The sequence below is a fragment of the Myotis myotis genome, unplaced genomic scaffold, assembly GCF_014108235.1.
Source record: "Myotis myotis isolate mMyoMyo1 unplaced genomic scaffold, mMyoMyo1.p scaffold_m19_p_7, whole genome shotgun sequence".
Classification (NCBI taxonomy): domain Eukaryota; kingdom Metazoa; phylum Chordata; class Mammalia; order Chiroptera; family Vespertilionidae; genus Myotis; species Myotis myotis.
In genome coordinates, this window is record NW_023416379.1 from 5,154,315 (window position 1) to 5,182,288 (window position 27,974).

General features: G+C 46.4%; 2 protein-coding genes across 3 annotated transcripts; both read left to right on the forward strand.

Moving 5' to 3' along the window:
* Nucleotides 1–763: 763 nt before the first annotated feature.
* TMEM242 (transmembrane protein 242) lies at nucleotides 764–27,758 on the forward strand. Of its 2 annotated transcripts, XM_036317182.1 has the most exons (5): nucleotides 764–1,439; nucleotides 2,258–2,358; nucleotides 4,788–4,925; nucleotides 9,222–9,406; nucleotides 26,535–27,758. In XM_036317182.1, exons 1-4 carry the CDS (start codon nucleotides 1,352–1,354, stop codon nucleotides 9,357–9,359), a joined length of 465 nt encoding a protein of 154 aa, XP_036173075.1. In that variant the 5' UTR covers nucleotides 764–1,351; the 3' UTR covers nucleotides 9,360–9,406; nucleotides 26,535–27,758. The 2 variants fall into 2 exon arrangements, with proteins under 2 accessions (XP_036173075.1, XP_036173076.1); XM_036317183.1 differs by lacking the exon at nucleotides 9,222–9,406 and having other exon boundaries at nucleotides 1,042–1,439.
* On the forward strand, nucleotides 15,257–20,455 carry LDHAL6B (lactate dehydrogenase A like 6B). The gene has a single exon (XM_036317181.1). The coding sequence runs from the start codon at nucleotides 18,887–18,889 to the stop codon at nucleotides 20,036–20,038; it is 1,152 nt and encodes a 383-aa protein (XP_036173074.1). The 5' UTR covers nucleotides 15,257–18,886; the 3' UTR covers nucleotides 20,039–20,455.
* Nucleotides 27,759–27,974: the final 216 nt, after the last annotated feature.

The following is a 27,974-nucleotide window of genomic DNA, read 5'->3' on the forward strand; positions in this document are numbered from 1 at the left end:
CCAGGCCCCACCCTCGCCCAACTGAATCAAACATTCTGGGGGGGAGGCCCACCCTCTATGGTCAACCAGCCCTTCCAGGCGATTCCAATGATGGAGATCCAGCTTGAGGACCACTGGGCAGGGGCAAGGACTCTGACAGAGCTGCTCTGGAGCCCTGGCTCTGCCACTGCACAGCTAAGCGAGCTGAGCAAGTTCATCTCAGCAGCCCTGCGAGGTAGGCACTACCCGTGTGTCTTACAGATGAGGAAACAGGTATACAGAGCCGAAGTAACCCAAATTCACAGAGCTGAGAAGTGGTTTAGGGCCTGAGCCCGGGGTTGAGCTATTAATTTCATTTCATTGATGCAAAAAAAAAAAAAAAAAGAGAGATGCGCTCACTTACTCATTCATCCAATATTTACTTAATATGCACGACCAGGTGATACACTGAGAGGCGAGGAATAGGAAAATGAATAAAGATCTCCATTCCCGTAATACTTTAAGCAATAAAACAATTAAAAAAAAAACTTCATTCCCCTCCCCAAGAAGTTCACGACTTTTCTCTTTTGGTTCAGCATGAAGAAGTGACAGATGGACTCATTTTAAAAGATGATGCTCTGTGTCTGCGTTGGAGGCAGAAAAGATTTTCCGCGACTCCTCGCTTCCATGGCCGTTTACAGAACCCGCCAGCGTCAGCGTCAGCGGTTCCGCTCCCCGCCTGCAGAGCAGGCCAGTCTGAGGCCACCGGCGCTTCCGGGCTGCAGCAGCTCGGCCGGCGCGGTGCGTGCCCTCTCCCCGCGGGGTGGGACCTGCACCCCATCCGCTCCGGTGACCATCCCCTCCCCCTCCCTCCGCGGGACCAGCCGTCCCCGCCTTAGGGACGGAGGCGCACCCCCCGAGGGCTGGTGGGCTGACTCCCCCAGGACGGAACTTGTCACTTACACCTAACGTGCCGACTGTTAGGGAATTTCCCGGGAAAGTGACAGAGAAGAGGCTGAGGCCTGCTCCTTCGCATCTGCCCTGTTAGCGCTGGCCACACCCCCGTGCCGGGCTCGAACCCGGCCGGAAGCGGGCCCCCGCCGCCAGGGCTGGTGGCTGCTGCCCGTGCACCGCGTTAAAGTGCAGCGATCGCCCCGTCGGGGACGCCCGCCGTCCTCCCCGGGAGCCGGCCTTGGCGGACTGCGCCCGGGGCCGGGCTGGGACCCCGCGAGCCGCCCCACTGCTTCCCTCCGGGCGGCGGCGGCCGCGGGGGTTTGGGGACCAATATTCCGGTTGTACAGGGCGGCGGGGCGGAACCTTTCTCCCCCGCCTGCTGTCGCTTCCCCCCGGGCCCAGGTGTCGCCGGACCGGGAGTGGAGGCTTCATTACAAACATGGCTCCTGCGGGCCCTGAGCCTGGGGAGCGGTCCTCCGGGCTGGAGGCTCCGGGACTCGCCGAAGACCGGCTCTTCCTGGTTAAAGGTGGGGTGTGGTGAGCTGCGGGCGTCGGGGCGAGCTCACCCCGGCTCTGCCCGCGCTGCAGCGGGCACTCCCACTGCCACCCGCCCTGGGGGACCTCCGCCTGGGTTTGTCCCTGAGGTTATGGGGTGCGGTGACCCGGGGGAGGTGGCGGGGGGGGCGGGGGGCGGGTGCAGGAGCTGTTCCTGGTGCTGCATCCCCCCATGCCCTTGCAGTTTCTCTGTGCCCTCCTTTTTCTTTTTTAATTCTGTAGAAATAACATTTTCTCCTTTTCATTACATTTATTGGGGTGACATTGGATACTAAAATTATATATTTCAGTTTACATTTCTAATAATACATGATCCGTATATTGCATTATGTGCTCCCCCTTTCTGCGTCTCTTGGTAACCACCATTCTGTTGTCTGTCTCTGAGTTTTTGTTTGTGTGTCTTGTTTGTTCATTTGTGCTTTCAGTTTTATGTCCCGCATATGGATGAAATCATATGGTCCTTGACTTTTCTGCCTGACTTACTGCGCTTAGCACGAGGTTCTCAAGTTGGGTTTGTCCCCTAAAGGGTCCCTGCGCCCATTCCCTGCACTTGGAAATGACATGTCAGTGACCTCGGAGGTCATGAAGTCAGGCAGGTTTCGCAGCCCCTGCCATTTACCTTTGGCAAGAGCTGCTTGACCATTGTTTCTGGAATTTCAAAAGTGACTTGGAATGTAATGTCATTAGCAGCTGAAATTTACCTGTGTACATCCTTTTAACCTCTGGTTTCTTCCCTCCTTTCTTTAATCTCTCTCCCCATCCTCCACGCCTACCCCCAAACTCTTGGCAGGTGGACTTTTCCTAGGTACTGTGGCTGCTGCGGGAATGCTAGCTGGATTCGTTACAACGTTATCTTTGGCTAAAAAGAGAAGCCCTGAGTGGTTCAATAAGGTTTGTGACACTGAAATCCATTCATAGCATTGTTATTGTTTACAAGTAAATGGCAGCCCTATTGCATAGGAAAAATAAAAAATAAAATAAAATAATGCCTTTACAAGTAAACCTATGTACACTTCATAGTTTCAAGAAGTGCACAAATTAATCAACAGTCTTTATTTTCATGTAAAAGGAGGTACTTAAATGTGTGCTTCCTTCACTTTAGCAGAACAAGATTTTGAAAACTCCTCTAGTACATTTTCTGTTCACAACATGACTTTAGCCTAAATCTAGGTAATTCACTGTCAATTGTGAGAGGCCCCAATGTTTTATGTATCACTAAGAAAGAAAAAGTGATGTCAGTTAAACTCTTGACATAATACTGATTGCAAGAGGCATTTCTATCTCGGAGATGTTAAGATGTTGAAGTAAAGTGCATCTTAGCATTGATGGAAAACAGGTCATCTCCTTGAACTGGGAGATCACATGTGCTTGTGCACGGCTGCAGCCCTCCCCTCTGAAAAGCGCCTGGCACACAGTAGGCGCTCAGGACGTTTTGGTTGAATGACTATAACGTGCTTAAGGAAGAAAGTCCTTACTCCAGGAGCAAGATTGAGCAATCACTGTCGTGGTCACGTATAGCTCATTGACCTAGTTGATGAGAAATTTTCTTCACATTTGCTTGTAGTTACTTGTTCTTATGTGTTGCTCTGTGTCTGCCCTCCCCTGTTAACTAGTACTTTTTTGCTTCAGCACATGCAACTCGGGCCCTTTCGTGTGGAGATGAGGGCAGATTGCTTTATCGTAGAGAATGCTAAGGCACGTCCACAAAAAAGTGTAAGTCAGCAAATACTGAGTATCTGCAGAGTCTAGGCACATGCCAGGCACACATGCCTAGCGTAAGCATAACTCCTGTGTGCCGTCAGGAACACTCACAAAATACATGTGTAGAAAAGCCTGTATTAAGAAATGGTGTTGAGCAAGATCAAGAAAATCATTTTTTAAAAAGAAAAAGACAGAATACATTTCCAGGTGGAAGATGAGATGTTACAAATTTGCTATTGTTTATCAGACTAGCTAATTAGCTTGAAAATTAGCTGATGAAAATGCCAGTGAATGGGCATTTTCTCTACTTGTTTGGGGATAGGAGAAATCTTGACACAATGTTCTAGGATTTTTCTGGAAGAATCAATAGGCAAAAACAGCAATGGAATTTTTGAAAAAAAGTAATGAGTATGATGTGCTTTCTGGATATTAAGATTATTTTTTCTATAATTAAATCTGTGTGATTCCGGCATAAAAATAGATGATAAATTAGTGGTACAAAAATAGCTTAGAAATAAACCTGTCTCTATAAAAGATTCTCAAGTAAATTGGGAGAAAAAGGATTAATCAACAGAGTGGGGCAGTTGCTAAGGTTTGGGGAAGTAAACTCCCTTGAGTCATCAGCTCCCATCAAAACCAAAATAAATACCAGATGAACTTAAAAGTTAGTGGTGAAGAGATAATTTAAAAATAAAGCTAACAGAAAAGAGAAATGACTGTAACGGTAGGATAGGGGAAGTTTTAGTGAGCTTCAAAGCATCAGAATGCGCCAAAACCGGTTTGGCTCAGTGGATAGAGCGTCGGCCTGCGGACTGAAAGGTCCCAGGTTCGATTCCGGTCAAGGGCATGTACCTGGGTTGCGGGCACATCCCAGTAGGAGATGTGCAGGAGGCAGCTGATCGATGTTACTCTCTTATCGATGTTTCTAACCCTCTATCTCTCTCCCTTCCTCTCTGTAAAAAATCAATAAAATATATTAAAAAAAAAGCATCAGAATGCATCTTTGACCAAAACCAAAAACTAATAAGCAAAATACAAGGAATGAAAAGTAACCCAAACTGGGAAAATATAATAGCACATATGACGGGTATAAGGGCTGAAGAACATTAATATATAAAGAGAAGATACAAATAAGAAAACTGGGCAAATAACACGAGTATACAATTTAAAAGGCATAAACAGGTGGTTCACAACTTGGGGAAATGTTCATTCTCATGGACATTGGAAAGTAAGTTATAGTTTTACATAAATTTTTAAAATTTCTTTGGGGGTATTTTTGTGTGTGTTTGCTTTTTTTTTTTTTTTTTTTTACATTAATTTCGAACACTCCCCAAATATTCTTTTTTTTAAAATATATATTTTATTGATTTTTTTACAGAAAAGAAGGGAGAGGGATAGAGAGTTAGAAACATCGATGAGAGAGATCGATCAGTTGCCTCCTGCACGCCTCCCAGTGGGGATGTGCCCGCAACCAAGATACATGCCCCTGACCGGAATCGAACCCGGGACCCCTCAGTCCGCAGTCCGACGCTCTATCCACTGAGCCAAAGCGGTTCGGCCCAAATATTTATTCTTTCTGAACTGAGATTTTCACCCCAACTTTCTTGTCTTCATTGCAGGGAAGCACGGCCACCGCGGCGCTGCCGGAGAGCGGGTCTTCCCTGGCCTTGCGAGCCCTGGGCTGGGGCTCTCTGTGTGCATGGTGCGGGGTTGGCGTGATCAGCTTCGCAGTCTGGAAAGCTTTAGGAGTTCACAGCGTAAGTAGCCACGGTCCTTCACTGATATCTGGAATGTTCATTCTACTTCCTGCGGTCCAGATCTTCCTGATTCTCCAAGTCGTATAGTTTGTTCACTGTCTTAGGAAGTGATGACAGCGACGGTGACTACATTCTTATAATGACTAGGCAACTTCTCATTACTAGTAAATGACATAAGTAATTTCAATATTTGAGGGTGGTGAAACTTCAAATGTAATTAAGTAATGACTAATTCATAGCAAAAGTTCATTCCATATAAATTGGTACTATTTGTTCAGTGAATTATTTAACTTGGAACAACTTTCTATGCTGTTTGACATCCTTATATATAAATATTCTTCTAAAATAGTTAAAGCATTGTAAAATTATTATTTAAATTATTAATGCACTTACATATTATGGGAGAAAATCTGAAAAACGTGTGTGTGTGTGTGTGTGTGTGTGTGATTTAGACTCCAAGCTGTGAAGCTATACATTCAGAAGGTTGTCTTATTAAACTACCAGTAGGAAGTTCTGTGGACCACGCTGTCTGTGACAGGCGGGAATGAGGGTGGTGTGGAGCAGGTGGCCGCAGTGGAGTTGATGCAAGTAGGTTCTGGATACATTTCAAAGGTAGAGTCAACAAGGATTTGTTACGGATTGAGTGAGAAAGGTGAGAGAAAAAGTGAAGTCAAGGATGCCCCCACGGTTTGTGGCCTGAGCAACTGGAAAATGGATGGGGATCAGTGTGACAGGAGCAGATGTTGTTGGGGGTGAAGTCAGGAGCTCAGCCTGGGACTTGTCCATGTGAGATGCGATAGCCAAGTAGAAAGTCAAGTAAGCAGTTAGATAAAAAGGCTAGAATTCAGGGAGATGTAAAGGTGAAGACAGAAATTTGAGACTCATCAATCTCAAATAGGTATCTTAAATAGACGGTATTTAAAGCTACAAGACCAGATGACCTCACTACGGCAGTGCATGTAGAGAGGTCCACGGAAGGAACTCCTGGGCAGGCCCAAGTTTAGAGGTTGGGGAATGAGGAAAGTAGCAAATGAGATTTCCCTAGTGAAGAGGTAAGAAAACCAGGAGAATCGTGGCTTGGACGCCAGGTGAAGAAAACCTTTCGGGGGGTGTATGCTGGGGATGTGTCATGTGGTCGTTCACTCAGTTAGCAGATGGCAGTCATTGACGGGTAAAGCCAGAGTGGGGTGGATCCAAAAGAGCATGGAGGAGAGAGATTGGAGGCAGTACATATAAGCAAGTCTTGAGTTTTGCTGTAAAGGGAAAGAAAGTGGGGTCACAGAAGGGAGAGTTGGGGTCAAGAGAGTTTGTGTTTATCTTTAAGTTGGGAGAATTAACAGCATGTCTGCACACCGATGGGAGTGATTCCGTTAGTGGGGGACGGGAGGGGAGAATTGCTGGAGTAATAGATTTGTAGTAGTAGTGCTGGCATTATTGAGTTTTTCACATTTGGCTTAATAGTAACTAAACATGGGCATTATTGTATTTTTCACTCAAAATATACCAGTAGACAAACAGATGTTGCTTTTCTCCTTGTCTGACTAACCTTTATTTTTAAGGTAACTGTGCTGGCAAATTTTCATAGACTGACAAAATTAGGTTATTTAAATTAGATTATGTGCTTGAGAACTTGGGCTTTATGGGCTAGACCAGTGATGGCGAACCTTTTGAGCTCGGCATGTCAGCATTTTGAAAAACCCTAACTTAACTCTGGTGCCGTGTCACATATAGAGATTTTTTGATATTTGCAACCAAGTAAAACAAAGACTTATATTTTTGATATTTATTTTATATATTTAAATGCCATTTAACAAAGAAAAATCAACCAAAAAAAATGAGTTCGCATGTCATCTCTGACACACGTGTCATAGGTTCGCCATCACTGGGCTAGACTGTGCTATTTTAGTGTCTAGAATGTGAACTTATTTGTCCTGATAAGAGGATTATTGCCTAAATTAAATATTTTGGGGAGAAATATTCGTTTCTGATGGGCACATTGAATCTAAGCGTACTTGGAATCCTTTTAAAGTGCATCTTAATGTCTTTAACTAAAAAGAGGCTGCAAGGACACACCCTCCCTCCATGCTGGTCATTGGGCATATTGTTTGATTTTTACTACTGAAAAGTCTCACAGAAAAATGAACCACTGGTACTTTGTCAAGGGTACATCTTTTGAGAGCAGTAGTGCATATTGATGTGTTCTTTCGGAAGGCATTTGTGGGCCTACCCTGAGCCAGGCTCTGTGCTAAGACAGGGCTCCCCAATAGACTTATTATGGACAGCTTAGGCTTTAAAACTTTCTACACAAATTCTTACCAGATGGCTCTGCCCTGAGGCTTGTGGAGAGCAAAGGGCTGCATTTCAGGTCTGCATTTAGAGAGTTTTGATGAGAACTGTGAGGCTGCTCACAAAAAAGTCCGTTGATGAACTTTTCTCACTATTTACTGTCTCTTATTGGGAAATACCCTCTTTCTATGACTAAGGAAAACAGTCTCTGCACTCAGTAAATAACTGAGACGAATGCTCTAGATCAGAGTCAGTTCCAGTGTCAAAGACTTGTTGGTTGCTGCTTCAGTTGTATTAAATCTCCACTGTAGACCCAGTTTTTATAAAAGGGGTGCCATCTAATGGCTGACCCAGAGCAGCTTACATGCCCTATTTTAAGTCACAGCTACATCTGCTGGCCTGAAGGGAACATGACAATGCTTAAAGTGAAGCCCTCCAGCATCTTAGAAATCTTTGCTGTTTATTCATCACTTCATATAGAATATGTATAATATATGAAATATTTATACAAATTTGTATTTTACACAGTGATATATCATTTAATCGGAGGTTTCAGAAAAGGAGGGCTAGTAGAAGCTACTTTGTCAGCAGACTGAAGCAGATAAGTGCACCCAGATTTAAGAAGGGACCCTCCCTCCACCCCACTGAAAAATATATTTTGGACCTATCTTTCTTAAAACAAAAATGGCTTTTTTTTAATGGTAAAAACATGTATTCAATATTTTTAAAAAAGAATTAATGTAGAAAAGTACAAGAAAGGAAATAATTACCAGAACTCTCACTGAGTTGTAATCATCTGTTATAATAGAAACATTATTTCAGACCTTCTTCTATAGGCACATTCACATAATCGTACATAAATGTTTTACTGTACTACTCTGGAACCTTTTTTCACTGATTAGTCATAGGAATTCTCTGCACAGTAAACTTATATAAATCTCCATCACTTTTAATGGCTACATGATACCATATTATGTATTATAATTTACTTAATTAGTCTGTTGCCAACAGCAGTTAGATTGTAATTTTTCACAATTAAACACCATAGTGAACCTCTATAGGCATATATCTCTTTTGTATTTTTCTTGGTCAAGAAATTTGTCCTAAAGACAGAAGTTGTTATTGTTGAATCAGAGTGCATGCTTTTGATACAATTTAGAAGATTTCAACAGTGCATACAAATTTCCTGGCACCCTTGCCACTGGTGGCATCCATGACTCTGAAATGTTTGCCAACCTGATAATCATCTTTCTTCCTTGACTGCATCCCTCCGAAGGCCCTGCCGCTGTAAAGGCTTTTATGGAAATGGTCTGTGACTGGGGCCTTGCCCACTCTTCAGCCCCAGACTTGCCCCCTTATCTGCTGAGGTAGGTTGCTTCTTTCTAAAAGCCCAGGTCTCTTGTTCTTTAAAAAACAAAAAGTAAAACATACCTAGTTTAAATATTTCTCTAAAAAACTGTCATTTAACTTTCCTATTCTAAGAAGATCCTTTAAGACAAGTAACACAAGACCTTTCCTCTAGGACAGGAGTAGCTGCAGGCTAGTAACATTTATTTTCCCCAGCGCTCTTTAGAGCTGCTCCTATGCATACTTTTTATGTTAATATTTAGGCTCACTTACTAATTACTTTATGACTAACCTGACGATTTGGGTAATTATAGTCAAATCTCTTTCTTGTGACTTTGCTAATTTCAGTTTTCCAACATTCTGATGTATCTCCTGCTAGATACATTTATTCTTACATTATTTTAAATGAAGCAGCATTGGAGAGTGAATACTAGAGCGCCACATGTAAAATGAAACTATGGAGAAGCTTAAAAGTGTTGAGCTTCTAATATCTAAGAAGGAAACGGACTTCATGCTGTATACTTTCCATCAGTTTAGGTCAAAGACCAAAAGCTAATCTGAGTCTCCTGCAGATTGTTTAGTGGCAGCCACTCCTGAGTCACCTGCAGAATCTGAAAGGCAGCCGAACATTTCCCTCCACGTCCCTGCCTAATCTCATTTCAGTGCTTCCAAAGATCCGACCAGCCCCTGCCCCCAGGAAGCAAGCTCCAATTTCTTATTCCGATTACCGACGTCAGCAGACCAGCCTTGCTTCCTCCTCCTAATGGAACTTACTGGAAGGCCCAGACACAGTCATCATGATCTCGCAGAGATAGTTCCAGCTGTCAAGCTCTCGGCCTTCAAACAGCGTAAGCGCCAGGAGCATTTCCCTGCAGCCGCTTTCCATTAATGGGGAGTGGCACTGCGCATCAGTTAAACTCAGGGCCGGTGACAAGAACGTCTCTGCGACCCTGCTTCCTGTTCCCCTGCTGCTCTAATGGGCTTGGCGTCCAGTGGTGAGAGCACTCCCAGGGGCAATATGGTGACACAGAGACCGCATCGCAGGGACTTTTGCTCAGTTTAAAAAAGGGAGATAATGACCAATGTACATTTTTTTCCTGGGGGACAGCGGAGACACCAGCTGTTTTGGCCTGTTGCCAAGATAGCTCTTTAAAAACCCACCAGTTTCCTTTTATAAGTAAAATAGGGCCCCAGGCATTTGATAGAGTGAGAATGTGCAACAATTACTAAGAGATAAGCTTTGCTAAGAAAGCCTTCCCCTTCACCCACTTCAAGAATGTTCACAGCTTGTTCCACCTGAGGAGAGCTAGCCTCCTCCTCACTTGCATTTTCTCTTTCTTTGTCCCTATTCTCACACTGAGCATGGAAAATGGGATACAGGTCTCTAACTAAGGCATCCTGAATGCCCGCAGCCTCTGCTTTCCCCTTCAGCATTATTCAAAAGGTACCTGTTACTGGTTCGTCACTTTCAAGTATCGAAAACTATGAAAAAGTTTCATGTATGTTGACATACTCCCATATTTTTATTCATTTGCCCTGTATCAGAAAATGGAAGTGTTCTCTCAGGTTGAATTTTACTGGCTGAAATATTTCTAAATTTAAGAAGAAGGTTTTAAAATGCTGTGTATCTTTCCACAGTGTAAATTGCGCTGTGTCTTGCTGACTCAGTTATATCAGTTATTGTTCGCTTCTGGTGCTAGCAGACTGAGTGTTTACAGTTCTTTATTCTATTGGTCATTTTTCATGACTCTGGTTTGGCTCTCGTTTTCCACTTTGCAGTATCGCACTTATTTCTGAAGCGCTGCTGCTTTCCTTTGCGCACAATATGCTGGGATTCCTGCCTTTACTCTTCTGTCTTCTTCTTTGTGGGTCCCGTCCACTCTGGTGGCTTCGTCCACGTGCAGACAACTGCCAGCCTCCTGCCCAGACTCCTGAGCTCCTGGCTCGGGGGCCTGCTTAAGTGGACACTGATGCTTGGGTGTCCTCCCAGCATCACGTGTGTCCCACCGACTGTCACTTCCTCCCAGCCTACTCCTGGGTCACACTCAGTGCACAGCGGTGTCATGTACAGGCTGCCTACAGAGACAAGCGGATTCTACTCGTGACCACACTCTTTCTCAGTCCTGTCTGACCGGTCACCACGTCTTGCTTCTCCCCTACCCACAGCCATGGCTGGGAGCAGCTTCCTGCCCCTGGTTATCACACCTAATCTCTGTGCTCCCTGCCTCTGCCTCTGCCTCGCCTCTGCAAGCCCCTCTCCACACGGCTGCGGAATGTCCTGGGCTTCCCTTTCCCCCGACTCCCACCTGCATCTGCACCACTCACTGCTGTTCTTCATGTCCTTGCGGGTCACATGTCCACGGGGCTGCCTCCCCCTGTGCTGGGGTCCAACCCCAGCAGGTCCAGGGGTCCCCAAAGGTGTGGACGGAGTCGGCGAAGAAGGAATGACACGGAGACAGCGTTCAGTTGATCAGCAGCCTAGCCAGGATCTCTAGCCAAGTTCTGTTCAGGATCTCCAGCGAAGTTCTGATTAGGATCTCCAGCGAAGTTCTGGTCAGGATCTCCAGCGAAGTTCTGGCTAGGATCTCCAGCCAGGTTCTGTGTCCATGTTCTCTTGCTAGGTTCTCCAGCCAGGTTCTGTAGCCATGTTCCCTCGCTAGGTTCTCCAGCCAGGTTCTGTCACCAGGTTCTAGTCAGGTTCTCTTGCCATGTTCTATCCAGGTTCTGTAGCCAGGTTCTGTCTCTAGGTTCTTCAGCCAGGTTCTCTCGCTAGGTTCTGTCTCTAGGTTCTGTCTCCAGTTTCTGTCCAGGATCTTTTGCCATGTTCTCTCCAGCGAAGTTCTTCTGTCTCTAGGTTCTGTGTAGGTTCTGTGTCTAGGTTCTGTGACCTGTTGTTACATCTGTATTTATACCAGTTGATTCCAATCCTGTCAATCTCTATTCCAAAGGTTAAGGCTTTTCTTATCTCCATTCCAGGGAGTAAAGATTATGTAGCTTAAGCATGATTGTTCGTAGTTAAAGTGATTAATTACCCGCCTGGCACTTAGTTAAGAAGTTTTATTCCCTCCCTAACTTCAGGGGAAAATCCCTACCTGGGGAAACAACCTTTTTCAGAGAGGTGACCTTGGTTAAAACACATAGTGCCAAGAAGGTGAGCAAACATATTAAGAACAGTATGCCATATATGCCAGGTCCCTTGAAACAGCAAGGATGGACCGGCTCCCGGCAAATTCCCCCTTTTTTATTTTTTAAAAGTAGGCATTAAAAAGAAAAACCCCAAATGCTCTCTTGTATCCATTTTAAGAGTAGGATTGGCGCTTTCCACTATTACCTGAGTCCTGATCTATCACCCCAGGGAGAGCTTGCCAATCCTGCACTTTCCTGGGGTGGAAAGGCTGCAGTGGGGTTAAGGATAAGGCTCCTTGGGCCTACCTCCTCCCATGCCTTTACATTTACCTTTCCTTCCTCAGAAAAGCATGGACATACTTCTTGTATAAAACGTTCTGTCTGACTGGGAGTAACCTTAATTCCTCTGCTAGCAAGCATATGTGTTAAAAGATCAATACAGTGTCTTTTTTCTTTAGACTCAGTATGGCACATCTTCTTAATCTAAAGATCAATACAGAGTCTTCTTTCTTTGGACTCAGTATGGCACATCTTCTCAATCTAAGAATCAATACAGAGTCTTCTTTCTTTGGACTCAGTATGGCACATCTTCTCAATCTAAGTTCTGTACTATCCACCTTCTTACCCTACTTATCCTCTATAGGGGTGTCTGCAGTACCCTGGTGGAGTCCTATCCGTCCCGAGTATGGGGTTCTCAATGGGGGGGGGCCTTACCTAGGGGAATCCTGTTCCAGGGGTTCCCAAAGGTGTGGACAGAGTCGGTGAAGACTATCCACCCTCTTCCTACGGTGGAGTCCTATCCGTCCGAGTGTGGGGGGGACTTACCTAAGGGTCCCTGTTTGGGCGCCAGATGCTGGGGTCCAACCCCAGCAGGTCCAGGGGTCCCCAAAGGTGTGGACGGAGTCGGCGAAGAAGGAATGACATGGAGACAGCGTTCAGTTGATCAGCAGCCTAGCCAGGATCTCTAGCCAGGATCCAGGGAAGCTACTGGCATCTAGTGGGTAGAGGCTAAACATCCTACAGGACAGGTCCCCACGAATCACCTGTCCAGGTCAGCAGTTCGGTCGGGAGCCTGGCTGAGCCTCTCGTAAGCCTGTCACACGCAGTCCTCGCAGTGCCGAAGGGCCACGCTCTTCCCAGCCAAGTTCTGGTCTGGCTCTCCAGCCAAGTTCTGTTCAGGATCTCCAGTGAAGTTCTGGTTAGAATCTCTAGCCAGGTTCTGGTTAGGATCTCCAGCCAAGTTCTGGTTTGGTTCTCCAGCCAGGTTCGGTCACCAGGTTCTAGTCAGGTTCTCTTGCCATGTTCTATCCAGGTTCTGTAGGTTCTCCAGCCAGGTTCTATAGCCAGGTTCTGTCCAAGATCTTTTGCCATGTTCTCTCTCTAGGTTCTGTCTCTAGGTTGTGTTGCCAGTTTCTATCCAGGATCTTTTGCCATGTTCTCTCCAGCGAAGTTCTTCTGTCTCTAGGTTCTGTGTAGGTTCTGTGGAGCTGTTGTCTTGTTACATCTGTATTTATACCAATTGATTCCAATCCTATCAATCTCTATTCCAAAGGTTAGGGCGTTTCTTATCTTCATTCCAGGGAGTAAAGATTATGTAGCTTAAGCATGATTGTTCGTAGTTAAAGTGATTAATTACCCGCCTGGCACTTAGTTAAGGGGTTTTATTCCCTCCCTGACTTCAGGGGAAAATCCCTACCGGGGGAAACCACCTTTCTCAGAGAGGTGACCTTGGTTAAAACACAGTGCCAAGAAGGTGAGCAAACATATTAAGAACAGTATGCCATATATGCCAGGTCCCTTGAAACAGCAAGGATGGACCGGCTCCCGGCACCCCTGCCCCCAAGAGAAGGACATTCGGCACTGTCTGGACATGTTTCTGGCTGTCATAACGGCAGGGAAGCTACTGGCATCTAGTGGGTAGAGGCTAAACATCCTACAGGACAGGTCCCCACGAATCACCTGTCCAGATGTCAGCAGTTCGGTCGGGAGCCTGGCTGAGCCTCTCGTAAGCCTGTCACACGCAGTCCTCGCAGTGCCGAAGGGCCACGCTCTTCCCAGCCTCTGAGCCTTGTATTGCTCATCCCCACCCAGAGCACCCCTTCCTCCCCTGCTGCCGGCTCTGTTCTTTGCCTCCCTAGACAGTCTCGAGGCAGGTTAATTTTTAACCTTTACAACATGGAATTAATCCGGTTTGGCATTTGGGACTTCATAAAGGTAACTTCAGTTTCTACCTCAAATTGAAAGTAACAAAGATATTCTTCATGTCAGTTGTTCTAGATCAGGGGTCCTCAAACTACGGCCCGCGGGCCACATGCGGCCCGCCGAAAACATTTATCCGGCCCGCCGGGTGTTTTTGCCGCCACTGCCTGTCCTGCTTAGCAGCCGACTCGTCCCGGGCCCGCAGTGCGCATGTGTGGAATGTCTGAGGGACAGTGAACTGGCCCCCCGTTTAAAAAGTTTGAGGACCTCTGTTCTAGATGAATAAAGCTGTTGTTACCGAGGACTACAGTACTACTTCTATTACTCAATCCACTGGCAGAAAGTAAATGGGGTAATAGAATACCTATGTACTTAAACCCTATAGGTAAAGTTTCTCACTTTTTAGTTATGATTTGGGATGTTTACACACATACTGATGAATTTTAATTTTTCATGTTTTGTGACACATTAAAAATACTTCCCTTTCCTCCTTTTTTATGATTAATACAAGGGGCTCTTTTGCACTGCATCAAAAATTTATGTGTGCGATGATACCTTTAAAGAACAAAAACGAGATTTGGGAAATTATTAGAGCTTGTCTATTTATGTTATACTATTTGAATACTATAAACAGGACATCGACCCTAGTGGTGCTTTTTGATTTGACAGTTTACTTTTATTCTGTTTGTAGCCCTGCTTTTGTCCTTTCCCAGCATTCTCAGTACGGCTACCAAGGAAAATAGTTTCAGGTGCTGGGATTAGTAAAGATCCCTACATAGTATCTATGAGCAATAGGATTACAGCCCTTAATTTGTTTGAAAACTACAATTTACATTTTATGACTTTCAAATCACAAAGAATTTTACAATAATTGTTTATATAATGCCCTACTTACATGCCGGTGAGTTTATAGGCTATTTTAGATCAGCTTGTAATATTAATTAACACTGCTCTCAGTACTTTTTTTTTTTGCAAATTGGGAGTTTTGTGCATAGATTTTTTTTTTAAGTTTTCCAAAGAACAAAATATTTTAAATAACTTTAAAGGTTAAAAATATTCTCTCTGTCATTGCACTTACTTATTCCTAGCACTGTAGACATTTTTTTCTCTTAATCTCCTAATTTTTTGTATGTTCAAACTTGGTAAAGGTAGGTGTCAGCTTTGAAAATAGTTAAGAAATCTTTAGCTCATCGCCGAAACCGGTTTGGCTCAGTGGATAGAGCGTCGGCCTGCGGACTGAAAGGTCCCAGGTTCGATTCCGGTCAAGGGCATGTACCTTGGTTGCGGGCACATCCCCAGTAGGAGATGTGCAGAAGGCGACTGATCGATGTTTCTCTCTCATCGATGTTTCTAACTCTCTCTCTCCCTTCCTCTCTGTAAAAAATCAATAAAATATATTTAAAAAAAAAAAAAAAGAAATCTTTAGCTCATCAATAGCTTCATTTGAAATTTACGCCTCAACCTTGCTAAGAAACCCCAGACACCTGCATGTTTAACGTACTCCTTTCTTCAGTGCCTTTCCATCTCTCACCTTTAGTCTCTAGCCTCACGTCACTCAGTTTTGTAGTTATTCACTTACTCTTCCCTACCACATTGTTACTGTGCTCCTCTGCATGGACCAAGCTCTGTTCTAGAGGACAGGGATATGCTGGTACATAAAAGGTGATCCCTTTTGGATTACACTTAATTGTGTGTGATAAATCCTATCATGGAGAGAGGTACAAAGTGCTTTGGTGGTACAGAATTTTATTTATTTGGTACAGGATTTTATTTTTATTTATTTATTTATTTATTTATTTTATTGCTTAAAGTATTACAAAGAGTATTACATATGTCTCCTTGGTACAGGATATTAAAGAGTCAGTTCTGCTTGGGCATTGTAGAAGAGCTAGGAGAAGATGGAGTATAGATAATCTGCAAATTAGGATAGTTCGACTTTATGGTGGTGCTAAAGTGATAATGCATTCAGTAGAAATGGTACTTCAAATTTTGAATTTTGATCCTTTTCCCGGGCTATGGCTATACAATACTATACTCTCTTGTGATGCTGAACAGTGGCAGTGAGATGACTTTGCCCAGCTGGAACTAATGTATGTGTTCCAGCACGTTTTTGGTGGGCTATTGTCCACTTATATTTTCAACATATAATAAATTTATCAGGACATAACCCCATCCTAAGTCGAGGAGTATCTGTATTTGAACAGGACTCCTCGATAGAAAAAGAGCAGAGGAGATGGGGGTGTCAAGGAGGAAGGAATAGAATGACTTAGTTGTAGTCATTCTTGGTCCAGAGACTTGGTAGTCATCTTTATTTCCTGCTTCATTCCTCCTAACTGGTGTAACCAAAAGTACTGTGGCGTAGTCCTCCCATCAGCTGGAATATTGTGCTGCATTTTGAATAGATCCTTTGAGTTAGGTTTTCCATTCAAAAGGAATAATGAGCCACCTCAGACGGAAGGTCATTAGGGTAGGGAGCTTGCCTGGTTATGTTTGGCTTCCCCCGACTTTGAGTAGACCTAAATCTGCTGTGGAGGTCATGCACATTTCTTCATCTTCCGCAGTTCTTCCCTTCTTATCAAGACTCACTGTACATAAAAAACTGCTTTGTTCGAGGGATTCTATCTTGGAGAGTGTTACTTTTTTCTCAACATTGATTTAGTTATGGTTAAGGGGGAAAACTGAAGAGGCAGCTCTCGTAGAGATTGTATTTCCAAAGAGGTTCACATTCGACAAAGAAAATCACTATAGAAAGAAGCCATCTAGCTAAGAGTCTTTGTGTCCTTGAATTTCATCCTCAAGAACACTTATCTTAGAAAAGACTTGACTGGTCAAAGGCATCATTATAGGAGGAAGGTGGGAACAGGCATTAGGTTAAAACATTTCAAGTTATAACTGGAATAAAAGAAACAATAGCTATCAAAAGTTGGTCTTTTAAAAGGATCACTCTAAAATACTGGCCACCATTAAGGAAAGATCAGTTGAAAATTTTCCAGTTTTTAACTTGAGAAATGGTTGCTATAAATCTAACCACAGTGTGGAGAGAAAGCATATATGTGGTGCTCTTACCATTTCTTGTGCCACAGCTTATTGTGACGGTGCCATTAGAACAGGCTCTCTGGTCCCTGCTCAGGTGCCAGGAGGTCACACTAGAAGAGGTTTGCAGGAACTCTGCTAATTGCCACGCTGTTCCCACCCCTCACCAGCTTTGCTTATTTTTCCTCTCTTCTTGGACTACATTTCAGTGGCAGGAAGAATGAATATAAAATACTCATTTTGCCAAGATTTGGTATTCTAAAACAAAAAATTTTTTCTGACCGAGAGGGAGCTAGCTGCATGTACCAAGAGCACCTTGCTCTCTCCGGAGACGAGCTTTACATGGTCATAATTCTGTTACTAACTGGGGAGAAAGTACCATTTTTATTTGGACTTTGGTCGTTTATTGGGTTTATTAGGATTTATATTTCATCAGATGTAAAGTTTTTTGGCCTGAGAAACTTAAAAGGAAGTTCATGAGAATAACCAGAGGAACACAGTGGAAGGTAGGACAGGCTGCTGCCCTGTGTCCTAGCGGATAGAGTGGACCCTTGAACAACGCAGGTGTGAACTAGGGGGTCAGCTGAGGAAAACCCACAGAGTGGGCACAGTTCAACCGTCGTGCGAGGGTCAGCCACATTTATTTACTGCTTTAATCAGTGATCTCTGTGCATGGGTTAAACTTTGCCACTTTAAGGACATTTAAGGTATGTTTTCATTCTAGTAGAGGCGATACCTTTGTACCTGAGAAATTGTTAATCAGGACCCTCCATCACAAACTGTCCTGTGGCATGAAAAGGAAGTGAGAGCCTCTCCCTGTGAGTTTTGGTTTTGGACCAGCTCATGGTGGTCCCCTTGCCCTGGTTCCCTGTGACTTCCCCACGGCTGGGGATCACGGTCGTGACTGGCATGAAGACGATGGAAACCTTTCCAGAAGGTTCTCAAACTGATGTGACCTGGAAAAGGATCCCCACTTGTGCGTTTGCAAGGAAATGGTGCGGGGGACTGAGACATTGCACAGGCCCTTCCTCTTCCGGCACTTCACAGTCCAGAAAATTCAACCTTGTTTTCATCTGTACTTCAGGAAAGCATTTTTACTTGGCATGCATACTGAAAATACAAAATCTGAGTTGGCCAATTAGACACATTAAATATTGAAGAGAACTGGCGTTTGTAAAACTTGAATTCAAGGAGTATTTTATAGAAATCATTGTGAGGTCTTACAAGCTAGGGCCTGCCTTGTGTAGCCGCAGTAGCCAGCTTGAGGAGGCGTCAACTATCCACAGCCTCCGCAGACACAGGACCACGCCAAGGGGTGTCTAACGGCCACGGCCTCACGCAGGCGCAGTAGCATGCCCAGGGGGTGTCTAACGGCCACGGCCTCCGCAGGCGCAGTAGCACGCCCAGGGGGTGTCTAACGGCCACGGCCTCCGCAGGCGCAGTAGCACGCCCAGGGGGTGTCTAACGGCCACGGCCTCCGCAGGCGCAGTAGCACGCCCAGGGGGTGTCTAACGGCCACGGCCTCCGCAGGCGCAGTAGCACGCCCAGGGGGTGTCTAACGGCCACGGCCTCCGCAGGCGCAGTACCGTCTCAAGGGGGTGTCTAACGGCCACGGCCTCCGCAGGCGCAGTACCATCTCAAGGGGGTGTCTAACGGCCACGGCCTCACGCAGGCGCAGTACCATCTCAAGGGAGTGTCTAACGGCCACGGCCTCGCGCAGGCGCAGTACCGTCTCAAGGGGGTGTCTAACGGCCACGGCCTCACGCAGGCGCAGTACCGTCTCAAGGGGGTGTCTAACGGCCACAGCCTCGCGCACGCGCAGTAGCACGCCCAGGGGGTGTCTAACGGCCACAGCTTCCCCAGGCGCAGCAGCAGGCCGAGGGGGTGGCCAGGATCACAAGCGCCCTTCCTTCAGGCCTCAAACCTTGCCTGCCGCATTCCTCCATCCTCTCCCCTCACCTTGTGAGTGAATGGCCATGGGCTGGGCTGTGGGCGTCTGCTGGGCCAGCCGGAGAGTGGGCGCTGCGAGAGCGCGTTTCCTGAGTGTGGGGATGGCGCCCGGTCCCCGCCAGCCTGCTGGCGTCCCACTCGGGGGTCCTTGCTCTGTTACCCCCGTGTCTAGGATGGCGACTGTCCAGGGTGAGCTTATAAAGAATTTAACTTCAAAGGAGAGCGTACCTCATAATAAGATCTCCATCGTAGGATCCGGGTCGGTTGGCATGGCCTGCGCCATCAGCATCCTGATGCGAGGCCTGAGTGACGAGCTCGCCCTGGTGGATGTGAACGAAGGCAGGCTGAAGGGCGAGACGATGGACCTTCAACACGGCAGTCTTTTCGTGAAAATGCCCAAAATCGTTTCCAGCAAAGATTACCAAGTCACGGCCAACTCCAGCCTGGTGATCATCACGGCGGGTGTGCGCCAGAAAAAGGGAGAGACGCGCCTTGACCTCGTCCAGCGCAACCTGGCCATCTTCAAGCTGATGATTTCTGACATCATGACGCACAGTCCGAACTGCAAGGTGATCATCGTTTCCAACCCGGTGGATATCTTAACTTACGTCACCTGGAAGCTGAGCGGAATTCCCCAGACCCGCGTGATCGGAAGCGGCTGCAATTTGGACACCGCCCGTTTCCGGTATCTGATCGGCCAGAAGCTCGGCATCCACGCCGGAAGCTGCCAGGGGTGGGTGCTGGGTGAGCACGGGGACTCGTGCGTCCCGGTGTGGAGTAGCGTCAACGTCGCGGGCGTCCCGCTGGGGGACCTGAACGCGCAGCTAGGGACCGACCAGGACCCCGAGCGCTGGAAAGATGTCCACAAGGAGGTGGTCTCCAGCCCCTATGAGATCATCAAAATGAAAGGCTACACCTCCTGGGCCATCGGCCTTTCCGTGGCTGACCTGGCGGAAAGTCTTCTGCGGGACCTTCGGAGAGTGCATCCGGTGTCCACCATAGTGAAGGGTCTCTACGGCATCCGCGAGGAGGTGGCCCTCAGTGTCCCCTGTGTCCTGGGCGCGGACGGGATCGCAGGCCTGGTCCAGGTGAAGCTGACCCCCGAGGAGGAGGCCCGCCTGAAGAAGAGCGCGGAGACGCTGTGGGGGATCCTGCGGGCCCTCGAGGTGTGAGCCTCCAGGGAAACACCTGCTGAGGGTGCCCAGGAAGAGACCGTCCCTACGGCCGTCACTTAGAGGCCCACACATAGAGCGAATGACTGCCCTGTTTATTTAGCCCCCAGCTCTGTTGTTTAACTTCCGGTTTTGAGTTTTTTAACAGTCCCTAAGTGAATGCATCAAAGGTTTTTGTTTGTTTTTTCTGCCACTAATACACCAATACTTACCTTGAATTTATATGTAGTTGCCATTTGGTCCAAAAGAATGTGGGGTGTAGGTGTTTATTGTGTTGTAGAAATTTATTCTTTTCATTAAGCACATGTTAATTCTTTCATTCTCACTAGCTTATGTACTATTTTCACATACTATTTTTAAAGTTATAGCTTTCTCTGCAGTGAAAAATAAATGTACAGAAGTACTTTTTGTAATGGAGCCATCTGCTGCCCTCATTCTCCTGTGACAGCCTATCCGCAGGGCCTTTCAAAGGGCGTCATGAAATGGTCCTGCATATTCGCGCGTGCATGTGTGTGCACGCGTGCGCGCAAGTGCTGTGCACTCTCATGCCAGTGAAGTAGGATCATGAGGTTAAACTATGAAAATAATAGTGATGGGGTTGGTAGCTGTTATGAAGTGTTTAATGCAGTAAAATATAAAGCTTTTAAGAAGAGGCTTGACAGTCAGAGGTGGTACAATTAGTCATTTATTTGGCAGAGAAACATTCTAAAATTTTGCAGCTACTAAAAATAAAGCCTGACAAATCATTTCAGAATTGCCTCTGAGAACCTGACCTGTTAGCACCTTAAATCAAGGAGCATGTTATAAATTGTTCTCATTGGGCTGAGTCTTCGCAGCAGCGTGGCCCTGGCCCTAACACTCTCCGGGGTCGTCCCTATTGCTCAGTGTCCTCACATTAACGGAAAGCTTTTGCTTTTGAATTGTGCCCTGTTGTCAATCACTGTCATAAAAATTGGCCATTTCAGTGAGTACTTCAGGGGTTGTATTTTTCAAAAAGTTACACTTTTCATTTTTATTCCTAAATCAATAGACTTTACTACAGATTTTAGACTTTATGCATGTGATACATGAGCATTTAGGAGAAAGTAAAGGGGCTTGTCTGACCTTTACCTAAATGATAGTACTGTAACTTACAAAATAAGAAGTTGAGATTTTTTGTATTCATGTTAGCTTTCCTAATACAATTGGATATTAAATAAATAATATGGTGTATCTTAGGACCCATATGGATATCAGCAGGCCTAATCAAAAGTGAAGAGTACCAGCATCTGCTTTCTACACTAAACCAGTTCTCCTTAGTTGAATTTAATCATGTAGATATAGGACAGTGATCTGCCCCCCAAGATGACTCTACCATCCGAGTTCCCTTACTATTTCATTGACAACATCTAGAAGTGTTCTGATTCCCTAGGAAGCAGTTCTATATAATAAAAGCCTAATATGCTAAGAGTCCCGTTGGCCATTCAACCAATCAAAGCATAATATGCTAATGATGTGGTAAGGCTGCTCAACCACTCACTATGACGTGCACTGACCACCAGGGGGCAGACGCTCTGACTGGTAGGTTAGCTTGCTGCTGGAGTCTGGCCAATTAGGACTGAGCAAGACGGGCCGGACACGCCCTAGAGCCCTCCAGAGGCCCCTCCCCAGCTGGCCAACCTCCCGCATCCCTTCCCAGCTCCGATTGTGCACCGATGGGGTCCCTTGGCCTGGCCTGTGCCCTCTCACAATCTGGGACCCCTTGGGGGATGTCAAAGAGCCAGTTTTGGCCCGATCTTGCAGGCTAGGCCGAGGGACCTCACTGGTGCACAAATTCGCGCACCAGGCCTCTAGTATCATATCATGGGACTGATTGATGTACTGAGCACCCTGAAGGTGGGTAGGATGTGGGTTCATTTGTTCCAGATAATTTCTTTAAGCTTAACTGCACAGTTTCTCCCCTCCTTGGTCCAGGCCTTGTTTCAGCCATGTTTCAGCTAATGTTAATGTTTTATTGAACAGCATCAGAGCATGTCTCGTATCTATTTTATAATTCTCTTCATCATTAATGTCAGGATATGTTGGGTTATGCTGCACTAAAAAACAATCTCCAAGTGTGCAGCTTAAAAGTTTATTTCTGTCTCGTATAAAATCCACTGTTGGTTTACCCGACTCTAGGGAAGCTGGCCTCCATAAGCTGGCTTAGTATCTCAGATTGCCTTGACTTCCATGCTTGCTACGGAAAGGGAAGAGAGGCCTGGAGAATCAAACACCTGTAGTTAAATGCTTCATCCCGCAAGTGACATTTCATTTCTATTGCATTTCATTTGCCAGAACTGGTCAAATGGTCACCTAACTTCAAAAACGGTAGAGAAGTCTAACCGCTCTGTATCCATGAGTGAATGAGGCTCTTGGTGAACATGGTTAATAATCTGCATGCCATCCTATATAAAACGGTCACCATGGATAGTCGTTTTTAGTGAAGCTCATAGTAGAGGCTAGAGAGGTACTGTGTCTTCCCAGGTCACAGAACCAGAGTGACTGTCAAGAGCGAGCTCTGGACATCAGTCAGGCAGTTGTACTTGTAAACCAAGTCCCCATGACCGGGTGACCTCTCTGGTCCCTGGTTGCTCCGTGTAAACTGACAGTCCTCATTTCTGCCACATAGAATTGTGAAGGCCACATAATCGCCTGATTCTTGGTACAGCGCCTGCCTCGTAGGTGATCCCAGATGCCAGACATTATTATTCCCGTTAAGGTAACATTTATAGTCTTATTCTGTTTTAGTTTATGAAGAGGCTGAATTTCCAAGGTCTTCAAAATTACCACTGGTGCTGTAATTATTGACATGTCCAAAGGCTTTGATCCTAGAAAGCTTTCATCATCCTAACCCCAGCACTGAGGCCGACCTGCAGATAAGCTGGTCAATGGCAAAGGCACTTGACAACTTGGAGCTTTTAATCCCAGCAACTACCTATTTATTAGAATCAATGATGTAAGGATTTATGAAATTAACTATATCAGGGACATATCCTGAAGCTTTTTTTTGTTGTTGACACTATTACAGATGTTCACCATTTCCCCCACTTTTCCCACCTCCACCCAGCCCCGCCGCCTTCCCCTGGCCTTCACACTCTGTTGTCTGTGTCCATGGGCTTGCATATATGTTCCTTGGCTCCTTTAGTTTCTTTTATCCAGTTCCCCCTCCCTCTGACCTCTGCCAGACTGTTCCACGTTCCTATGGCTCTGTTTCTCTTTTGTTCATCAGTTAATTTGTTCATTAGATTCCACAGATAAGTAATATCATATGGTATTTATCTTTCTCCGACTGGCTTATTTGTATCCTGAAGCTCTTAAGTAATTTCTCAGCATACCACATATTAGACTGAAAGTTTTCACATTGGTTTTCCCCACTAGGACATGCATGGTAAATATACAGCACAGCCCATGTTCACTCCTGGCCCTTCCAGAAGCTACTGAAATGTGAAGGAGAGCGACATTATTAGAGATGTAGTCTTGAATCTGTTCTAATGTCTAAAAAGTCTATTGGATCCAGTCTTCAGAACGTCCGGATTAGTGACAAATTACCCGTTGCCATGACACTCCATTTGAGAACTGCTGCCTTGGACACTGTACTTTCTGATAATGTGAGAACCCAGCACAAACACTGGGACCTAAGAGAGCAGTTCCCGGAGCAGCAGGCTCAGTGCCTAGGGAGTGCCATCTGTGGAGAGCACCTGGATTGTGCAGTGCGCGGCTGCGTGCTCAGAAGGGGAGCCCTCTGGGCCAGAGCCACAGAAAACTCCCTGCTCAGAGGGAGCAGCTCCCAGAGTTTGGAGTGAAACTGCGTTGCTGGATGGAGACACTAGTTCCCAGCATGCCCCATCTTCACCAAGCTTTTGGGGTACAGAGTAGGGATGGTTCTGTGGCAATGGCTGTGATTGTGATCATGGAATTCAGTACATTAATAACCAAGTTTGTCAAAGTGTACCCGAGCCCTCAATCTTTTCCAGCACACTTTAAACAGCAGAGTGTTCTGGTGGGCTGTGATAAGAGTATCACTGGTAAGACCTACACCTCTGAAGTGCATATCAGAAATGGATCTAGGTGGAAAAACTGGAGGTTTCCATTTACTGTGCATGCAATATAAATAGTATAAGCTTTAAAACCTTCTATGAAGTCCCATTGTTTAAAGCAACGTGAGGCCCTGTTTGTAATGAAATGTGGACTCTGGGTTTCCATTTCCGCCGCTGCAACCTTAAAGGAGAGAGCTGAATGATGTTCTTATCCCACTTGCCTCCTCCCTTATCTCGCTCTGAAGTCTGTCCCCAGTGGGCTGTTTCTGAGATATGGTTCCTTCTAGTGGCTCAGTTACTCACTTAGGACCCTGGGTACACGTGAATAATGCAATACTGGAGAAATGAGAGGAAAGAAAAAAATCGGGCCATAAGGAGAAAATGGGAACAGACCATGCTGAGGTAGGGCAGCCGACCCAGACCCGGATGCATTGCCCAGCATCCCCCTTCTCAGCAACCGCCATGTCCCAGATCGCCGGGAAGGCGGAGCGGCAGGTGGTTCTGTCCCAGATCGCCGGGAAGGCGGAGCGGCAGGTGGTTCTGTCCCAGATCGCCGGGAAGGCGGAGCGGCAGGTGGTTCTGTCCCCGATCGCTGGGAAGGCGGAGCGGTAGGGGGTCTGTCCGTGAGCCGGGCGGGCGGGCGGCGGGTGGCTCTGTCCGTGGGCTCCTGCCTGACTCTCCACTTGAAAACCCTCACATTAGGCCAAGTGGTAACAATGTGCAATCAGGAAAGTGAAGGGAAAGAACCAGGCAGCACAGGGCAGACCAGAGAGCTGCCCGCTTCCACCTGCGGTTGGCCGCGCACAGCTCCTCCGCGGGGCACGTGGTGTCTTGGACAGCGCAGTTCTCTCTGTGGGCCCCTGGACATGGAGCACCCAGCCCTCCAAGGTGAAAGTAGCGATCCCCTGCCATGTGACAACCAGAAACACCCCACGCTGTCAGGCCCTCCCCATGGATGCAGTCCTGCCCCTAACAACCTCTCCTAAGGGTTCATCACAGTACAGATGAGAGAGCTGCCTGTAAGAGGGGGTGCGGCATCCTGTGCACACTTGTCTTCAAGATTGGTGTCTCGGACCGACACTGACGCTGTACAGATACTATAATGGACTACTGTAATGGACATAGCCTTCTGTATCTTCTAGTGTCAGTGCTTAAACCAAAATGACATATAACTATAATATCTTCATAAACATACCATAATATTTATATCCACATGAGCTTTGTTCTTGGAACATAGCACGTGTATTTTGATGAAGCTGTCATGGCAGTAGCTAGTTATATGGAGCGCTTACCAAGTGCCCGGTGCTGTGCTTCCTGTGTATCACCTTACTCCTCACAACCTGGCGCAGGCAGTGCCTCCACTCCACACACCTGGAGGCGGCTGCGCAGCAGAAGCAGCTTCCCCAGGCGCTGGGCCTGGGTTTGCACAGAGGCCCGTCCGCGCCTGTGCTGCTAACGGCAGTGCCCAGGCATCCACAGGTCCCACACAGGATACACCCCCTGAATTCGGAAGCCAAGCAAGGATCCGGTTCAAATGGAAATAAATAAGCATCACCGTACAAAGAAATTAGCTGACTCTCAGATGACAATGAAATGAGTGCAGTTGCTGAGCCCAGGGCGCCTCACACACCCGTGGGGAGATCTGCAGCCGTGGGCTATACGGGGTGTGGCTGATGAGAAATGGCAGAGTTGTGCGCAGTGCTTCTGAAATAGCCCCATAGCGGGACGTGCAGATACAAAAGAATGAACCAAAGAGCACGTAGCTAGTACTCTGTAATGTGAAACCTATCCGGCTCCCATAAATGAGTGTCTCCCTCCCCACCCCGCCCCTGCCCCCGCGGGTGGTGGGCCCTGTAGGTGGAGCCAGGTGCCCCAGGTTGACCCTGGAATTAAGATCTTCCACTTCCCTGCTCTGGCTTCCGGATTCCAAATCAACCTCCCCTGGTGAAACCGCCTGGATTTTCCAACACTGTCTGGCACATAGAAACATCCAGATTACCTGCCATTCACTGACCCGTTCTTTTATTAACTCCCTACTGAGTTCCTTCTCTCCACTCCCTCTGGCTCTAAAATTCTTCTAACTTGGACCGACCTGAGTGTTTTCATGGATTCAGGTGGACAACTCGCTCTCAGCTGCTCTTTACCTGTGAAAGCCAGCAATGCACCCCTTCCTCCGGGGGGTCGCTGTCAGGCGGGGACAGTGCGAGCCTGCTGCTTTCCCGAGCCAAGTGGAGTTTTATGTTATTAAAGGCCCAGAAGGGTTATACTTAGGAGGAAAGGGGTGTGCCTCATTGTCTTCCCAGGAGCTGGATGGTTTCTTACCTGTTATTGGTCTTCATGGGCCTCGAGCAGTGAAGTACCTCCCGCCTCAGCTGCGGCCTCTCTAATTGTGTGGCTCTTTCCCTTTTAACATTTGATGGTGAACTTCTTCTTTCTTTTAGATGAAAGACTTTCGAAGTAAAATGCAATCAATATTTCCAGCAATTCCCAGGAACTCCCAACCCGCTGTCGAGTGGGAGGAAGCATTGAAATCCAAATGAGATGAGCATGGCGGGGAATTCCCAAACGGCTGTTACAGAGAGTGGCTTCGGAGACGCCCGGCAGCCAAGGGACTCACGGATTTCTCCTCGGGAAGACGCGCCCAGCGTGGTCTGCCCGCGGGTGGACACGGCCGGTGTGTTCACACTGTCCCTCGCTTTGCTGTAAACTTCACGTGGCGAGCCTGCGCATCTGTGTCGTTTTGGGGGGAGGGGGGGGCGTGGAGGATAAATTTTTCCCAAAGTCAGGAAGACCGTTTAAAATGATGATACGATAACTTCTCTGTGTGGAGGAGATCCCCGGGGCGTACTTCTGTGTGTGACTGTAACAGCTGAAGCCAAGTTCTGTACCTGAAAAAAGTTTCTAACAGCCTCTGATGGAAAATGCTGATAACAGGTCCCAACTGCAGCAGCACCTCGGTGTGCCTTATTGAAAGAGTTTCAGCAGGTCTTGCCTGTCAGTCGTGGCTGTTGGGACTTGGGACACTCGCTCCTGCCGCAGACTCTGCAGTGACGGCCGGGAGGACAGAGCCTGGGCAGCTGGGCGCTGCCCTCGGAGCCAGTCTGACCCGCACGTGCTCCTTATGAACCTATAGCCCCACCTGCAGCCTGTAAATGCTCCCATTGGGCAAGAGCCAGTGACAGATTACAATGACTCGGAAAGGTACAGCTGTGCTCAAATAAGGGCAAGGACATCATGGGCCTTAGACATAGTATTTTGAGAAATTGGTCCCGGGTCCCTAAACATTAACTGACAGTTTGTAGTTTTGTCTCAGTTGTTAATGTAAAAATTGCCCAATTATCGCCTACCTAAACAAGTATTTTTAACCAGAAAATTATCTGAGTGTTAAGTCTCAGTATTAATTATTTAGTACTGCCTTGCTGATGACACTGGCAAAGTCTTATATACACACCCAACCCTTTTCTGTCCTCCATGAGCTCTTACAGAAAACAGAATAATGTCTAATTGCAATTATTTTTTACTGGAGATTTAAAAATTTTAAAGAAAAAGGATATGTCAATATGTCCGGAAAAATAACCTCTGGTTGAATATCAATTGTCCAATTTCTTTATCATTGTTTAGGCCCTAATTAGCAATCAGGTTTAATAAAGTGTATTTGAAATTAATCTGTTATAATGAAATCTTTTAGTCCTAAGGAAAATTTTTAAATGAAATGTCAAGTATATAACAGTACATTTTTCTCTGCACCACATTTCCCTGTTGAAAGTGCTGCATTATTAATTAATTCTGGGATCCATCTGCAACCTGTTAAAAATCCCAGACTGAACAGAAAGGATTGTGAAGTTGATCAGGGTACGTGGAGCAGCAAAAACTCTTCACCC

Bases quoted from the DNA above. Each gene is read 5' to 3' on its own strand.
- TMEM242 (XM_036317182.1), top strand. From the start codon at position 1,352: ATGGCTCCTGCGGGCCCTGAGCCTGGGGAGCGGTCCTCCGGGCTGGAG. The intron at 2,359-4,787 runs GTTTGTGACACT...TCTTCATTGCAG, and splicing joins GCCCTGAGTGGTTCAATAAG to GGAAGCACGGCCACCGCGGC. The intron at 4,926-9,221 runs GTAAGTAGCCAC...ATCTCATTTCAG, and splicing joins AAGCTTTAGGAGTTCACAGC to TGCTTCCAAAGATCCGACCA.
- LDHAL6B (XM_036317181.1), top strand. From the start codon at position 18,887: ATGGCCATGGGCTGGGCTGTGGGCGTCTGCTGGGCCAGCCGGAGAGTG.